This window comes from Euleptes europaea, chromosome 9, assembly GCF_029931775.1.
Source record: "Euleptes europaea isolate rEulEur1 chromosome 9, rEulEur1.hap1, whole genome shotgun sequence".
Taxonomy (NCBI): Eukaryota; Metazoa; Chordata; class Lepidosauria; order Squamata; family Sphaerodactylidae; genus Euleptes; species Euleptes europaea.
Genome location: NC_079320.1, coordinates 78,890,884 through 78,909,767, shown reverse-complemented (window position 1 = coordinate 78,909,767; position 18,884 = coordinate 78,890,884). Strand labels below are relative to the sequence as shown.

General features: G+C 44.4%; 1 protein-coding gene across 1 annotated transcript in view; it reads right to left on the bottom strand.

Moving 5' to 3' along the window:
- SEPSECS (Sep (O-phosphoserine) tRNA:Sec (selenocysteine) tRNA synthase) overlaps positions 1–18,884 on the bottom strand; it is a 42,410-nt gene that overhangs the window by 7,704 nt on the left and 15,822 nt on the right. Inside the window, exons 5-8 of the mRNA XM_056855551.1 lie at positions 17,932–18,085; positions 11,924–12,026; positions 4,361–4,490; positions 4,141–4,232 (exon numbers count right to left, since the gene is read on the bottom strand). Coding sequence (XP_056711529.1) covers positions 4,141–4,232; positions 4,361–4,490; positions 11,924–12,026; positions 17,932–18,085 — 479 coding nt within the window. The remainder of the gene's footprint in view (positions 1–4,140; positions 4,233–4,360; positions 4,491–11,923; positions 12,027–17,931; positions 18,086–18,884) is intronic.

Here is an 18,884-nt window from a genome sequence, read left to right as displayed (position 1 = left end):
ATCTAATCCTCCGACAAAGACCAAAATAGTCCATTGATTTTTCCCCCCACTGCCTTGGGGGGGGGGGGGGAAATGGGCACGATAAAGCTGATTTCGTTTAAAAATGGCCATGAGCCCTTCGTGAAGAATCATTAGGCATTTCACCTTGTCTCATGTCCAGGCGGAGCGGCAACTTTCCCGTGGCAATTATTGAAGCGCTTTCTACTTCTGCCTTTATTTCCCAAGTTCCTAATTGGCCATCACAACTTTCTTTTCCCTGAATTTAAATTGAATACTCATTTCATTCTTGCCCCTGAACGGAGTAAGAGCACACAACCAACCTTCCCTCATTGGCATTCATTATTGTATTTCTCCATATTGCCCTGACCTGGATAGCCAAGGATAGCCTGATCTCGTCAGATCTCAGAAGCTAAGCAGGGTCGACCCTGGCAAGTATTTGGATAGCAGGCCTCCGAGGAATACTAGGGGTGTGATGTGGAGACAGGCAATGGCAAACCACCTCTGAACATCTCTTGCCTTGGAAACCCTATGGGGGTTGCCACAAGTCAGCTGTCACTTTACGGCAAAAAAATCCCTCCCTATTACTGTACTGGGCATGCCTCTTGATTAAAAGGAATGACTGAGAGCAGCAACTCGTGCAGAGATGCAACGGGCAGCCTCCTTTCAGGATGGGTATTTTTGCTGCGCCTGCATAAAAAATGAGTGAATGACCCAATGACACCCCCCCCAATACAGAAGTACAGAAGAACTACCCCCACACTCCTTGCGGATTAGAAGAAGTTGCAACCAGAGCAGTAAATCATACATGGATGCATCAGGTCCACAGCAGCCTTTAACTGTTTATTCCTCAAGGCAACACAAAATATCCTGGTATACATTTTAGGAAATACCAACCTGGAATGTTTATCTTGGGGTTTCTACAGCAGCTGGAATTCAGGAAGCACCAGGTAACCGGTCACTTCTTCCTGAACCACCAACAATCACACTGCACTTTTGGATCTGCCCTCAACTCTGCAAAAATCTAAAGTGACGCCACAAAGTGCTGTATAACATGCTGAGTAGCTGGTAATGAAAACGGGGGGGGGGGGGGGAGAAGCAGCAGAGAGTGGCTTCCTGCTGGGAAGTTCCTGCAAGGAACAATCCAACAGTACCAGAGAATTAAGGAAGAGGCTCCTATTTTAAGTAACCCAAGTCACCTGATTTCCATCTAATTGCACAGGAGAATAGCTTGCAAGAAACTTCCAAGACTTGAGAACGGAGAGTTGCAAGAATTAAGGTAGCATGAATTTAACCAAGATCTCCTGCATGAGCAAATCGGAATGTCTTCCAACAATACAGCAGTGGGGGAAAAAATCAATAGCATATATAGTATGATGTTCTATCTGTTTGAGTACTGCCAAGCAAACCAAGTTATTAGATACTTGCCAGAATCACAGCTACTGTACTGAAATGTACTGTTATGTATGATGTAATAAAAAAAGCAAAAAGGAAGAAACTAGTCAGAATCAAACAAAGGCCCTTTAAATTATAACAGAAAATTCTGCATACATAAGGAGGCCGATGTTGTTATTTTCCTTGTGTTTGCTGCATGGGTCGATTGGTTTCCAGTCTGCAACATAAAGTTTCGCTGGTTACAGAAAGAACACGTCTTTTCTGGATCGCAGACTAGAACCTTCCAACACACACTTTCCTTTTCTTGCATCTCTCCACTTCCCACATTCGCCACCTCTCAGGGTCCGTTTATATATTCAGTGGAATCAAGTGATGACATTTTCCTGGAGTGTACCACTTAGGACTCCAGGTAGGGGTGAGAGAAGGCTCAGCATGATCGGAATGCTCCGGTTGCCAACCTCCAGGCAGTACCTGGAGATCCCCTGCTATTACAACTGATCTCCGGACAATAAAGGTCAGTTCCCCTAGAGAAAATTGCTGCTTTGAAGGGTGGACTCTATGGCATTGTACCCTGCTCAGGTCCCTCCCCTCTCCAAACCCCACCCTCCCCAGGCTCCACCCCAAAGCCTCCAGGTATTTCCCAACCCAGAGATGACAACCATAGCTGCCACAGTTATTTTTAAAATTACTCCCCAAAAATCATCAGCTCCCCAAAAATCATCAGCAAAACAGAACTCCTGCTAGCTTCCTCCATGACACACTTCCTATGTTGCCTATCTTCAGGGAGTCTTTTCTTTTTCAATGGCGCTCTCTACCCCCTCCCCCAAATGCTTGGCATAGCACAGGAAAAGTGATGCCATTTGATTCTAGTAGTAGTAGAAAAATAAGTAGTAAAAGTAGAAGTAGTAGTAGAAGATGAATTGGTTTTTATACCCCTATTTTCTGTACCTTTTTAAGGAGACTCAAACTGGCTTATAATCGCCTTCCCTTCCTCTCCCCACAACAGACACCATGTGAGGTAGGTGGGGCCGAGAGTTCGGAGAGAACTGTGACTAGCCCAAGGTTACCCAGCAGGCGTCATGTGGAGGAGTGGGGAAACCAACCCGGTTCACCAGATTGGAGTCCACTGCTCATGAGGAGGAGCAGGGAACCACCGCTCTTAACCACTACACCACACTGGCTCTGAAGGGAAAAGGGCCTCGGGCAGGACCACGAACATATGTTGCAGAAGTCGTCTGTGATTAGTTGTGAACACAGCATTGAAGGCTGCATCTTACGATATACACAAAACTAAAACTGCAGTCCAAGTATTGCTGAGGGTTTAAAGCTTTGGCAGGGCGATTAATGGGATGCCGACCAAGTGGTCCCTCTACAGCTTTGAAAGTAGCTCAAAGCAAACGTTTTTCTGCATTGCTGTAGAAATGGATGCTGCCATGAGACTGCCCATGTGGGTCACATCTGCTGATCTTCAGCTAGGGGTCAATAAAGAAAACTGTCCCCTGTTGATCTTATTGGGTTTTGCAGCAGCCTCGTTGATCACAAAGTGTCAGCATCTCAGCGGTGGGATGTGGTAAGTGCCCACAGGAATGGGTCTGAGTGATTCCACTCATTCCTAGCAGAGATTCCAGAGGGTCTTGGGGAAGTCATGTATACTTTCCAACAAGCATAGCTCACTGCACTACTGCAAGGCTTACTATACCCTTCCCAGTCTAAACTCCTAAAAAGTAATAATGTGATATGTATATTGGGGGAAGGAAGCCTTGGTTGAGATAGGGTTGCCAACCTCCGGATGGGATCTGGAGATCTGCTGCTATTACAGTTGATCTCGAGATGATCAAGATCAGTTCCCCTGGAGAAAATGGCTGCTTTGGAGGATGGACACTATGGCATTATACACATGAACACACACATGAAGCTGCCTTATACTGAATCAGACCCTTGGTCCATCAAAGTCAGTACTGTCTGTTGGTTCTCAAGGTTATCCGGGCTGTGTAACCGTGGTCTTGGTATTTTCTTTCCTGACGTTTCGCCAGCAGCTGTGGCAGGCATCTTCAGAGGAGTAACACTGAAGGCCAGTGTCTCTCAGTGTCAAGTGTGTAGGAAGAGTAACTCTTCCTACACACTTGACACTGAGAGACACTGGCCTTCAGTGTTACTCCTCTGAAGATGCCTGCCACAGCTGCTGGCGAAACGTCAGGAAAGAAAATACCAAGACCACGGTTACACAGCCCGGATAACCTACGAGAACCAATGAACTCTGACCGTGAAAGCCTTCGACAATATTCAGTACTGTCTACTCAGACCAGCAGTGGCTCGCCAGGGTCGCAGGCAGAAGTCTTTCACATCACCTACTTGCCTAGTCCCTTTAACTGGAGATGCCGGGGATTGAACCAGGGACCTTCTGCATGCCAAGCAGTTGCTCTACCACTGAGCCACAGCTTCTCCCCAACCCTGCTGAGGTTCCTCCCTTCCCTAAGCCCTGCCCTCCCCAGGCTCCACCCCCCAAAACCTCCAGGTATTTCCCAACCCAGAGCTAGCAACCCTAGGTTGAGATGACCCACAAAAAATTCAGTCTCTACCTATACAGACACACAAATGAAAGACAGAGAACCCTGCAAGAAACAACGATCCCCTTCACGCACAAAGCTTTTATTGCCCGTGAGTGGACACCCATAAACTTATGAGGAGCTCACACGTTTCTGATAACATAACGCTACAATTTGCCATCGGTTAATTTTGAAACATTACCTTTCTTTCTTTCAGCAGTTGCTGGTACCCCTTAGTGCCCAAGGACAGCAGCGTAATGAGAACATCTAATGAAGGGGAGGCGGATGCTCTTCCTGGGGAAAATGAGAAGACATCAATCATTTCCTAACAACGGCTCTTTCCTCATACAAAAGAATAAGCTACCGGAGTTCTTCTTTTAGAGTTGTCTCCCTGAAGAAAAATCAATTTAAAAACTAGGTACCTGGGTACATTTTGCTGATCTCCTGGATGAAGGAGTCACTGAAGCCAGCAATGACAGCACCACCTACTGGAACCATGAAATTTTTGTCCAAGCTCTGCACGAAAGCGTCGATCCGGCCTCTTCGTGCTCCCTGAAAAGGCAGAACACGGAGCCCAGCTGAGTAAGAGGCAACCCAGGAAATCTAGCCACGTTACGACCCCGGTAGCGTTGTTTATTAAAAAGCTGCCATGACGTAACACCAGCCTTTGCGCTTCAAAAGAAACGACAGCGAATGTTCGAGGTAATGGGGTAGATTAATTCATGCCATCATATTCCCTATTACTATGTATGGGTGTGAAAGCTGGACAGTGAAGAAAGCTGAGAGGAAGAAAATAGATTCCTTTGAAATGTGGTGTTGGAGAAGAGTGTTACGGATTCCGTGGACTGCCAAAAAAACAAATCAGTGGGTTATAGATCAAATCAAGCCTGAACTGACCCTAGAAGCTAAAATGACTAAACTGAAGCTGTCGTATTTTGGTCACGTCATGAGACGACAAGAGTCACTGGAAAAGGAAAAGTTGAGGGCAGCAGGAAAAGAGGAAGACCCAACAAGAGATGGATTGACTCAATAAAGGAAGCCACAGCCTTCAATTTGCAAGATCTGAGCAAGGCTGTCAAAGATAGGACATTTTGGAGGACTTTCATTCATAGGGTCGCCATGAGTCGGAAGCGACTTGACGGCACTTAACACACACACACACACACACACACACACAATGGGGTATGATCTACCAGGCAGCTTTCTTGTGTAAGTCCTGCTGAAATGAATGGAAAGAACTTCTGTGCTGTTGCACTGTTCCTGTCCATTTCAGCGGAAGTTGCAGAGTCCCATTCTAGTGGGACTGCGCCTTGGTTTCTTGACAGGGCTTCCTTTCTGTATTTGTGGTGATTCGTTGCAAAACTATGAAAAAAGACAAATGTCTCTGATACAGCCTGACTAAACCAAGTTTCAAGACAAGCCACAGGCTATATCTATACAGTTGGTATTCAGTAAGAGATCTGTGTAAGGCAGGCGTCCCCAACATTTTGATCCTGTGTGCACATTTGGTATTCTGACACAGTGTGGTGGGTGCAGCAACAAAATGGCTGCCACAAAATGGCTGCCTCTGGAGGCGGAGCCAGCCACAAAATGATTGCCACATCTTAACTTCAGTAACACAGTGCAGGTCCTTGTGCTGTGGTTGCAGCAGCTGCCAAAGCAACAATTAAAAAAACCTGCCCAGCTAATCAAATCTCCACAAGTCGAGAAGACGCCTTGCTGGGCAAAATTCTACATGGCCCCAACCCACTTCCTACAAACACTTGGCGGACACCAGAAAAGGTGTCGGCGGCTGCCACGGCACCCGTGGGCACCACAATGGCGACCCTTGGCATTAGTTCACAAAATACAAATCTCAACCTCTGTTAATATGGGGATGCATCTCATATAAACGGATGTAGATGTTCAAATTCATTAAACATGTTTTTCTTTTCTGGAAGAGCATGAGATCTCCCTACCTCCTGTGGCAGGCACTGCAGAATGACCCAGGGAGAGTCTATCCTCGTACTAAAATAATTCCACCAAAAGGAGGGAGGGAGGAGTTTGTGGATTTGTTGATTTTATTTTGGTTTTAACTGAAGATGCTTTTTTAACTATTATTGTAAGCTGCCTTGAACCACAAGGAAAGGCAGGGTACAAATGTTTCAGTAAATAAATAAATAAATACTAGGCATATTATGAAGACCCTCACCATCATACAAATGTAATTCCACCAGGGATAAGACTTTATTATTCTAAGAGAAGATAATTGCCAATGTACAGTGTAGCCCCGACTGACTTAAATCAACCTATATCCATTTTCCAGATTCTCAAGGAGGATTCACACCAGTTATTTAGGAAATGTAAATTCTTCAGTAGCAAGACTACTTCAACATTAAGGCAAATTATCACTCAACACCATGGGGGTAGCTATACCAAGGACGATTATTTTTTGGCCACACAGGCAAATGTGGTTGAAAAAAAAATACATTTCCTAGTCAACAGAATATATCTATTTCCTCCAGCCAAAAGTGAGCAAGTTCAAAGTAAAGGTGACCTCTCTGAAAGTTTAAACATACATCATAAAAAAGCAGGAACAAGCCAGGAACAGTGCGCAACCGAATGGACTGCTGGGCTCCTGTGGTATTTCTCCACAAGGCGATCATTAGAAATGATTTATTATTTCCATTATAAGTGATGCAGGAAGTTAAACTGTCCTTCGCATTTTGACCGGGATACTTTGGCTCTAATGGCGGAGCTTTCGCCTACAATAAAAATGTTAATTTGGCGGTAGCTAGCCTTCCAAACATGCCTGAGGGTGGGGGGGAATCAGTTCTCTCATTCATGCATCTTCTCAAGCATCATTATGCCTCCCTTCCAGCACTGAAGCCGGAGGGGGTGGCTTTGGGGAAAGGAAGTCTGTGCAGGATGTAAACTTCTTGCCAGCACTTTGGGGGCAATTCTCACTCTTATAGGATTGTAGAGCCAGTGTGGTGTAGTGGTTAAGAGCAGTGGACTCTAATCTGGAGACCCAGGTTTGTTTCCCCACTCCTCCATGTAAGTGGCGGACTCTAATCTGGTGAGCCGGGTTGGTTTCCCCACTCCTCCATATGCTGGGTGACCCTGGGCTAGTCACAGTTCTCTACGAACTCTCTCAGCCGGTTTGATTCTCCTTAAAAGGTAGAGGAAGTTGGCATATAAAAACCAACTCTTCTTGTATTACAGACTCCACTCACTTCTGCATGCCTTTTGCTGGCTGCTTTGTTATCTAGACAACCACTCACCAATGTGAAGACTCCCCTCGCTCAAGTCTGGAGCAGAAACAACGTTCGTGCCCTGCAAATCTGGGAGCTGCCTTTGAGGACAAGCGCTTCCTTCCCCAAACCCTGCCTAAAAAAGAACCATCTTGTGGCAGTGTCTGGCTTTGGGGGGTGAGTGGGGGCAAGGAGAGCCAGCCTGCCTCAGAGTGCAAGGAGGTGGGCTGGAAAAGCACTCTGAATGCTCCTCAGGGACTTCAATTGTTCCACCACAAACATGAACACTCCACCAGTTGTCATCCACCATGGTTAATCAGGAATCTTCCCGACAGCTCCTTCTTGCGTATTAAACCTTCAGCGTAACAGAGCTGGGATTGACCAGAAGGATGCAGAGCTGGGATTGACCAGAAGGATGTTGACAAGTTGGAGAGTGTCCAGAGGAGGGCGACCAGAATGGTCAAAGGTCTGGAATCCATGCCCTATGAGGAGAGACTTAGGGAGTTGGGTTTTAGTTTGGAGAAGAGAAGGTTGAGGGGAGACATGATAACCATGTTTAAATATTTGAAGGGGTGTCATGTTGATGAGGGAACTAGCTTGTTCTCTGTTGCTCCAGAGACTAGGACACGGAGTAATGGATTTAAACTAATAGAAAAGTGATTGCACCTAAACATTAGGAAGAAGTTTCTGACGGTGAGGGCTGTTCGACGGTGGAATGTGCTGCCTCAGAGGGTGGTGGAGTCCCCGTCTTTGGAGGTCTTTAAGCAGAGGCTAGATGGCCATCTGTCAAGAGTGCTTTGATTGTGGGATCCTGCATGGCGGGGGGAGGGTTGGGGTCACTGGGGATGTGGGGGGAGGTAGTTGTTAATTTCCTGCATTGTGCAGGGGTTGGACTAGATGACCCTGGTGGTCCCTTCCAATTCTATGATTCTATAAACGGAACACCACATCCGGGTTTGAGTATGACACAGAAGCTGAGAATCTTACTCAAACGTGGATACCTTATCAGAGTTGTTACATCAGCCACAAACCGTGCTAACTGCAAACCAAGGAAAGATTTTTTTATAAAGCATCCCACCTCTAATCAGGATAGCTCAATCTTTTTTTCATTACAATTTTCTCCACTGGCTGTGCAGATTAAGAATACCATCCTTAGACACTGGCATCTGTTAAATTCCATTCCATCTTGCGATACCAAGCCTATTATTGGATTTACAAGATCTCAGTCCACCACAAACACTGACAAGGGAAGTTTGTGCTAAAGATGGGAAGAGGAAGTGAGCCACCCCTGGAGAAAGTTCCCAAACGAAGGTTTACAAGGAGTCTCAGACTAAGCAGTAGTTAAAGGCCTGTCTTTTCATTTGGCCTTCCTCTCCTGATGACACGTCTACCTGCTTTTGGCATCAACCACAGTTTTCCTTTAGCCTCATATTTTAAGCCTTCGGGGACGGTCTCTGTCTCAACTTCTCTACAGCGAGTACTGGTGACTGTGTGCCTGCTATAAATAATAAATAGTCTGTATTACATTTCACACACAAATGAAACTGCTCCACACGTGACTAGGTATCATGATACCTGCAATAAGCAGGAGTTTACAAGGTGAGGATACAGACTGCCAATATGTACTCCCCCCACTCAAACAAAATTCACATGTATTTAGCCAAACACCTTTTTACCAGCTAAAGGATGAGAACTACACAAATTCCAAATGTGGCGCCTTTAAAGTTCTGCAACCATAAATAAAGTTTTCATAACATCACATCAGTCATGCTGCTAACACACAAAATATAAAGACTTCAGCAACAAGCTAACCCATGCTGCTACTATTTTAAGAAAGCGGCTACCTCAAAAAGAAAAAAAACCTTGCGTTGATGAGAAAAATGAAGAAGAAAAAGAAGAGTTGGTTTTTATATGCTGACTTTCTCTACCTTTTAAGGAGAATCAAACTGGCTTACAATCGTTTTCCCTTCCTGTCCCCCCACAAGAGACACCTTGCGAAGTAGGTGGGACTGAGAGAGTTCAGAGAGAACTGTGACTGGCCCAAGGTCACTCAGCTGGCTTCATGTGTAGGAGTAGGAAAACCAACCTGGTTCACCAGATTAAGAGTCCACCGCTCATGTGGAGGAGCAGGGAATTAGATCTCCAGATAGGAGTCCACTGCTCCTAACCACTACACCACCCTGGCTGAAAAGAGAAGCTAGCTTAGGAAAACTGACTAGCTAGACAGCTAAGCAACCACTGCTGATACAGAGAAATTCCATGTTGTTGATGCTCAGACAGGCAGTTGGGAATAAGTGAGGAAGAGAGCCCTCCCCTTCCAGGGGGACTCTCCTTAATACACTGGCACAGGACAGATGTTCACTCAACCTGATGCTGACAACTGCATACTCCTAGTCATTTCTCACCGGGGCAACTAGACACAGACACCTACATAAAAACTACAACCAACCTAAGAATCTTGTCTCAATGGTTTCATGGGAACTATGAGGGCCAATTCTTACCTTACATGGCAGTGTGGAAAGATCATCAAGCGATGACTTTAGCATGTTAAAAAATCTTTGTGTTCGGAAAGTGATAAACACACGTTCCATGTGAAAGAAATTACACTGAAATGGCTTGAACATACACAAACCAGGATTAATGGATTTGAGACTCAAGCTGCTCATTAATTTATAAAAACATAGATGCTGAGTCGTATACAGGAACCAGACTAATCTGACCACCACCACTACTGCATAGCATCGACATAGCGCACCGCCTGTTCAAAGTACTTTGCATACCAATCTCAGTAAAGTTTACAATAAACCTGTAATGTAGCTCAATACAGGTTGAGTATCCCTTATCCAGACTGCTTGGGACCAGAAGTGGCCCATATTTTGGATCTTTCCGTACACTGGAATATTTCAGAATTTTTGCCTATACATAATGGGACCTAAATTTATTTATGTTTTATATACACTTTATATACATAGACTGAATGTAATTTTAAACGATATTTTAAATAATTGGTGTACATTGAACCATCGGAAAGCAATGGTGTCACTATCTCACCAGAATGCCTGTACCAGCTGTTAACAGCAACAACAAACAAACAACAAACTAACAACGGCAGACTTTCAGCCTCCACTTGCGATGCCGTGTGCACTGTATTTTTAATTTTTTTAGGTGAGAGGAAACATTGGAAGCAGGCAGCATGGATCTGCCTGCAAGCTGGCTCAAAGGGTCTGGGATGTCCTGGTAAGAGATATTCTACCTGTATTATTATCCCTGCCAGGGGGCGGGGAAGGCTAGTTGCTTGGCTAGCGCCACCCAGGGAGAGCATTGCAGAAGTGAGATTTGCATCTGGGATTTCCTGGATCGCAGCTCAAACTCTTCACCACTACACAAACTCCTCTACAAGAATCCTTTACGTTTTATTTCCCCCCCAATTTAATTCCCTCCTGCATTTTTTGAATGAAAACATGTTGTACTAGACCACCACGACAGCTCCCTTTCGTCAACCTATCCTTACTAACAGCTGGGCAACCATATGGAAAGGAGCAGCCATGGCTGGCAAGAATTCCAAAACTGCCATAGAAGCAGACAGAGGAAACCGGAAGGGATCGCGGGCGGCCTCGCCCACTTCCTTTATCTTGACCTGTCCTCTCTCCCGAGTGGTCAACTCCCCTTGTTCCTCCCCCTAGGGAAATGAGCTGCTAAGGAGAGAGAAGTGATGATAAACAACCGAAGGAGAAATATGGCCTGTGGCTGTAAGATAGGCCTCCAGCACAATCTTTTCTGCCTTGGGGGAAGCCTTCAGAGTTCTCAGCAGCCAGGCCTGGTCTACAAAATGCAGACAAAAGTGATGGCAGAATACTGAGTTGGCAGAGTAGACTGTCCCACTTCAGACCGCCGTATGTGTCGCTTATGAATGTTGCGCCACATAAGAAACACTCCCTGCAAGTAGAGAAATAGTTGTATTTTCAAACACTCGTACTGGGAATATTCCTTTAGTGTGCAGAAATTCCCTGCGCAACAAAAGTGAGGGAATCTCAGAACTGCCAAATGAAAGCATAATTCTTTGCGCCTGATTTGTGTTGTTTAAAGCTTCTATTGTCACTAAATCAACGGGAGATACAAACTTGCCAAGAAGAACTCTTAAATGACAATCTACCTGATGTTTAGAGTTCCAAAGAGGGATTTCACCTTTGTATCTTACAGATAGTTAGGCAAACTTTACAGGGTTGTAACTTTAGATTGTAATTTAAGTTCCTGCCATCTTGTTGTTTCTGCCCATCAGTCATTTTTCTCCCTGCCCTGTAAGGATGAAAGCTTTGATCCCGAAAAAAGGCCTAGAGGAGTCTGAGTTAAAAAGCTCTCTCTGCAAGTAAATAATTACTGCATCAAGGATAAATTCTGGCTTAGTCCATTCCCTGTTTTCTCCCCCCCCCCTTAACTCCTTGAAAAAAGAAACTTTCTATATAGAGGAACATTCAAAAATGCCTTTCGCGCTCACAGCATGAAAGTGCAATAGTTCATCTTCACTACCTCATTCTACTGCATGTACAGAGAAGGTCTTGGAGTCTGGTTTCCATGTGCCTATTAATGTGAAGTGTAGCCCAGGCTTGGAAGACAGACAAGGAAAGGAGAATATACCAACTCTTCCAAACCTTTTGGAAACTAGGCTTTCCCTACAAGCAAGTGTGCATAGAGATTGCCATTTGCTGCAGAGGCTCAAGAATGAGGCTTGCCTCTGACGCAAAGGCCTTTTACCTGCTGAATGAGGTGCATGCATTTGGAAGACTGAACTCCGTACGCATTGTTGACAATGTGAGGGATGTTGTGTTTCACGCAGATCTCTGCCAGTTCTTCCAGTCTGTCAAGATAAAAATGAAATTTGGGCACATGAGATCAACAACTGAAATGTCCTAGGAGAAACTAAAAATAGGTTAAAAGGGAAAGGGAAGTTATTCACTGTCCAGGGTTTACCCCGCTACTGAGGGTGCTTCTGCAACTCCCCTTGGGTGCTAAAAATCAATTTTCAGTATGGCATAAGGTAGGGTTGCCAACCTCCAGGTGGGGCCTGCAGATCTCCTGCTATTACAACTGATCTCCAATGCAGATCAATTCCCCTGGAGAAAATGGCCGCTTTTGAGGGTGGACTCTATGGCATTATAGCCTGCTGAAGTCCCTTTCCTCCCCAAACCCCACCCTGTCCAGGCCCTCCCCCCTCCCCAAATCAGGTATTTCCCAACCCAGGGCTGGCAACCCCTATATAAGCCAAAAGCCAGTGTGACTCAGCAGAACAGCATGTTGGACATGTGCCAGGAAAACTAAGGGATGAGGGAACCTGTCAGGCACATGACTGACACTTGAAATAGTTCCTAAAGCCCCAATGTACTCACACGTCCAATTCTCCGTGAAAAGAACTATTTCACTATCCAATCAAAAAGAGGGTTCTTAAGGTAATATTATACTCACTATTTACATATAGCTAAAGATATCAAGATATAGATTATGAAGCGCTGTCAGGAAGGAAAGAGCTAAACATGAATGAGCTAAAATTCATAAAGTCAAAGCAAGGACCCAAATCTAACAAGCGTATTCAAACTCAAGAGTCCACAGAGACTCATGGATCCAGTTGGTTTCCAGAACGCTCTCCAGGATTCAACACCTCCCGGCGATTCCATTTTTTTTTCCTTTCCCGGTTTCCACTTCATTTTGGACATCTTGAAACCTCTGAAGACCATTAAGTTAAAAACAAACAAACCAAAGAAGTATTTAATTTAATTAACTAATCTTCTCTTGTTGGAAAAAATTTAAACTTCCGATCTCTTGCACAAACCAGCCTTTTCTCTACCTTTAAGGAGTCTCAAGGCAGCTTACAATCACCTTCCCTTCCCCTCTACACAACAGGCACCTTTACATAAGTAAAACAAACACTTTGTTTCTAGATAGAGATTTTACGTAATTCAGAAGGGAAAACTCTGGAATATAAAGAAAAGAATATGAATGTTATTCTGCTATCTTCTGTTGATTTTGGAGAGGCAAGACATTCCTGCCAATTGTTTGGTGAAAGGCCTTCTCCCAGAATTGAACACATTAAGCTGCCATGTACTGAATCAGATCTTGGTCCATCAGAGTCAGTATTGTCTACTCAGACCGGCAGCGGCTCACCAGGGTCTCAGGTAGAGGTCTTTCACATCACCTACTTGCCTAGTCCCTTTAACTGGAAATGCCCGGTATTGAACCTGGGACCTTTTGCATGCCAAGCAGATGCTCTACAAATTGAGCCACAGCCTCTCCCCTACACTACTTACTCAAGCCTTGCCCTGATCACAAATCAGTAACTTCACAATACCCAGTCATTTTTGTTTGCCAATGCTCAGCCATGTCAACTTTGGTACAGAATCTGAGGATGCATGTTGGTGCCCAACAGCTCTAGCTGTGCCCCCTGCTATCTGGAGCAGAGAGCTGGCAATCTGTCTACAACAGTTACAAACACAAGTCAAAACCCAATGCCGTGTCAGGCACATTTACGGCTTAAGCACACCTAACTCTGTTGAATTATGAAGCACAAACCCAGTGAGCTGAGCAAAGAGAGATTCTCCCAACCAATAATTAAATGGGGACTACAGCACTGGGAGAAACAGTGTGCTCAACAATGTTCTTTCCTCTTGAAAGGGATACTGTCAGAGGAAACCATACATAAAGTTTTTAAGAAAATACCATTTCATCAGATGAAAAGCTGAAACATATAAAAAGATATTTGCTAAGGTAGTTGCAAATCTTGTTGGAAAAGATAAACGTGTGACCTTCCGGGGCTGACAGAAGACTTTTTTAAATAAAAAGGCCCTTCTAATACCATTGAATATTTTAAATTCATAGTCCAGGGTATATGACAGGCCACAACTATGTACTGGAGGGAAAAGAGAAAGCGGCAGAGGAATAAAAGGTAAATGGCTATGGCCTGAGACAAGGCCGTTTTCATTTTCAATACTGTGATCCATGTTAATAAATTTTCCAACCCAGCTTCGGCATAAAGACAGAATTATTAGTCCTTGGCTTTACTACATACCAATAGAAGTTTATATCAAATCAATACATTCACAATGTATTTCAAATTCAATTTAGACTGACCAAAACCAACTTAAAAAATAAAAATCCTTGCTCAGAATTTGAACTTTGTGACTATACTTCTAATTACAAACATGTCAAGGGGAACACTGCAACTTGCGAGTAACCATGCAACTTGAGACAGAACTAGACAGACAGGACACAGAGCCAGCAAGGAAGCGTGGCCATTCACTGCCAATAGACACATCTGTGGCCATAAGCTTAGATGGCTTTAAAGGTCAGATTCGTGGAGGGTAGGGTACACCAGTGACTACTAGCCATCGTGACTAAAGGGGACCTTCACATCCACAATAAAGCTCTGAATTCCAGTGCTAGGAGGCAACATCAGATGATGATGAAGAAGAGTTGGTTTTGATATGTCGATTTTCTCTACCTTTAAGGAGAATCAAACCTTACTCTACCTTTAAGGAGAATCAGTCTCCTTCCCTTCCTCTCCCCACAACAGACACCTTGTGAGGTAGGTGGGACTGAGAGAGTTTGGAGAGAACTGTGACTAGCCCAAGGTCACCCAGCAGGCTTCAGGTGGAGGAGTGGGGAAACCAACCCGGTTCTCCAGATTAGAGTCCACCACTCTTTAACCACTACACCATGCTGACTCTGATGAAGGGCCACTTTCACCTGTTGGCTCACTAGGGCAATGGGTTGGCCACTGGCTCAGGATGCTGAGCTGTATGGAGCGCTAGCCTGATCAACACACAGACACACATGGAGCTGCCTTATATTGAATCAGACCACTGGTCCAGCAAGGTCAGTACCGTCTGGCAGCAGCTCTCCAGGGTCTCAGGCTGGGGTCTTTCACATCACCTCCTACCCGATTCTTTTAACTAGAGGTGCCAGGAATGGAAGCTATGACCTCCTGCAAGCAAAGTAGGTACTCTACCACTGAGCCACAGCTCTGCTTATGTTATGAGAGCCAGCATTGTGTAGTGGTTAGGAGTGATGGACTCTAATCTGGAGAACCGGGTTTGATTCCCCACTCCTCCACATGAAGTCTGCTGGGTGACCTTGGGCCAGTCACAGTTCTCTCCGAGCCCCACCTGCCTCACAAGGTGCCTGTTTTTTTTTTATTCAATACCTTTATTGGCATAATACAAGATGCCTGTTGTGGGGAGGGGAAGGTGATTGGAAGCCACTTTGAGACTCCTTAAAGGTAAAGAAAAGCAGATATAAAAACCAACTCTTCTTCTTCAGGTTCCATGTTGTTTTGCATGCTTTTCAACATTTCTATAAAACGGTTAAGAGATAACTTGCAATCTAGAGCGAAGAGTTAGTGCGTCAGACTAGGACTAGGATTTGAGCAACTCAGGTTCGAATCCCCATTGTCATGGAAGCTTGCTGGGTGACTTTGGGCCAATCACACAGCCTCAGCCTAACCTACCTCACAGGGTTGCTGTGCAGGTAGAATGGAGAGGAGAACGATGTAAGCTGTTTAAGGTCCCCATTGAGGGAAAAGGTGGGGAATGAATGAAGGAAATAAAGTTCTATTCACCTGATTCTGATGAAGCAGTGGGTGTTCTGACCAAGTATTTGGGCATGGTAACATCTCAGGTGCCGACTGAAAGCATTTTTATTTGCCCAGCCGTTTTAGTGAGAAGTTCCTGTTTACTGCTTGTCGCCATTTTCTGCCACTGTGATTGATATTTGCACTGTGGATCGTACACATCAAGCTGCTTTATACTGAATCAGACCTTGGTCCATCAAAGTCATATTGTCTACTCAGACAGGCAGCGACTCTCCAGGGTCTCGTGCAGAAGTCTTTCACAACACCTACTTGCCTGGTCCCTTTAATTGTAGATGCCGGGGATTGAACCTGGGACCTTCTGCATGCCAAGCAGATGCTCTGCCACTGAGCCACAGCCCCTCCCCACTTAAGATTTTAAGTCTTATTGCATTTGCTTTCAACATATGCTGCCTCAAGAATACTTGTTAAATGGCAGCGTGTGTGTGTGTGTGTGTGTGTGTGTATATATATATATATAAAGCACATGAGCATTAGAGCATTAAAGCACATGAGCATTAGAGTTGCAAAGCACTCATGTTCAGTATTCCACATATCATTTTGTGTGCCACCACATCAAGACGGCCAATGTTTAAAACAGACAAACCAGTATTTGATAAAGAGCTTCTCATATATCTCTATAACTGGAAGCATAATGTATAAGTTTCTTAATAGTCTTCCATTTACTATTGTTGCTCGCTCATAAGCCTGATGACAACACTATTAACTACTTACATAAAACTGTAAAGTAAGTCACGTTCAAGCCGAGGATTCCTATGCAGAAGCAGGGTTGAAGTGCCCATACCACAGTGTTCTACTGCACAAAATCTGCTACACAAATCTTGCTGACAGCCATTGGTATACAATTTGCAGAATAAACCTGGATGGATTTTTATGCAATCCAAAAGATCTTTAATTATTTCTCTGTTATTCAGAACAAAATTGTGAGAGCCTGGCAGCAACAGAGAAAAAGCAAGAACAACATATACCAAAAGGCTTATGAACGTGGACGTTTCAGTAGTTAAAGACCATCGTAATCCCAAACAAAGAGCAAGCTGCAAGAATAATCATTTCAGCCATAGCAACGGTAGGATCATTACTCTAATCTTCCTCTTCCTCCAATCCTCCTAGACACAGGAACTCCCACAGTTGGGTTCCTTGACTTACTGGAAAAATGAAAAGCTAGAAATTTGTGTTTTAAGAATCAAGCTCTAAAAATAGCGAGCTCATGATATGGAATCCAGGAGGGACTTTACTACAAACAGGAAATGGCATGTCAGGCTACGGGTATTATAAAAAACAGTGAAAAGGCTTCTTTCTAGAGAGAATCTCTCTCTAGTAAGAACACTTCTGTCTAGGTTGCTGGTTTCCCATGTGCTGGAGCCTGCTCTTTAATATGGGAGAGCATTCAAATATGAAATTCTCCAACCCACGATCTGAAATGACAACTATAAAAGATGAAGAGTTGGTTTTTATATGCTGATTTTCCCTACCTTTTTAAAAGGAGAATCACACCGGCTTACAATCTCCTTCCTTTCCCCTCCCCACAACAGACACCTTGTGAGGTAGGTGAGGCTGAGAGAGTTCTAAGAGACCTGTGACTAGCCCAAGGTCACCCAGCTGGCTTCATGTGGAGGAGTGGGGAAACCAACCCGGTTCACCAGATTAGAGTTCGCTGCTCACGTGGAGGAGCGGGGAATCCAACCTGGTTTTCCAGATTAGAGTCCACCGCTCCATGACTCTGCACCATATGACTCTGCTGTTTCTGTAGCTCAGCTCTTACTTGGAATTTTGTCCAAAATGTGTGTGTTTAGAACTTAATTAGAGCCCTGAACCAAATATTCAGCCCCTCCCGTTTTCTCCCTCAGCCAAAGCTTCTTCTGCAGACCTTTTCAATGCCTCCCCAGGATCCTCTCCTATCTCTTCTTAGGCTATGATTTTCCTCCCCACCCTTTACATCATAAGATTTTCTGCCTGCCTTGATTCTGTTTAATATCTGAGCAATTCAGCCAATAGCAGCCAGAGTCCCTCTTTGCTTCCCCACCTCCTGTGACATCAAGGAAGCTCAGCCAATCACGGCCAGAAGCTTTACCAACTCATAGTATAGATTATAGCCACCAAAATATTTACACGTGGATTTATTTACCTGTCAGGCACCCTTGGAGCAAAACATGATGTGGTAGAATGAACACAGAGAATATTATCAGCCCCAAGATCCTGGATTTTAGCTTCCACTGCCTTGAGATCTGTACGCAGCTCATCACCTTCTAATACATTTTCTATCACCACCGGCTCAAAACCTAGTCCGGCCAACAAAAACAACATATGAGTGGGCATCAAGGATCGCCTACAATTCAACCTTCACACTGTGTGCCGGTTTCTGTCCTGCACTTGATTTAATCCCCCTTGTTTAATACTGTTTTGAAAACAAACAAGCCACCAGTTACTTTCCAAGTTAATACTGATTACCATGAATATCAGTCCAGTGATTTTTTAGAAATTACATTATCATGCTAACAAATTACTGCTCTGGAAAATTTCATGCACAATATTTTGGGTAAGAAAATCCCCATGGAATTAATGGAAAGCGAGCAAGAGATTTAAGGGACTTCCATAGTGTATCCGATTTAACTCCTCAACTACAGACTTCTTTTTAGTTATGCTGTGATGGACCTTGATGTCAAACAGAAGAAACACAAACAGCTCATTTAAGAATGTTATCAATATATCTGTATCAATATATATCATTATATCAATCTATCAGAAGACAAGAGTCACTGGAAAAGACAATAAGACTAGGAAAAGTTGAAGGCAGCAGGAAAAAAGGAAGACCCAACATGAGATGGATTGACTCAATCAAGGAAACCACGGCCCTCAGTTTGCAAGACCTGAGCAAGGCTGTTAATAACAGGATGTTCTGGAAGACGTTGATTCACAGGGTCGCCATGAGTCGGAAGCAACTTGATGGCACATCACTGTATCTGGGGGAAATGTTTAGTTTGCAGCATAAGCATTCCAGATTGTAACACAGTGGCTCTGACAAGCAGGTGACTTGTTTTTAATACAGGAACAGATGCCATGTGGAACCCCTGGATGCAA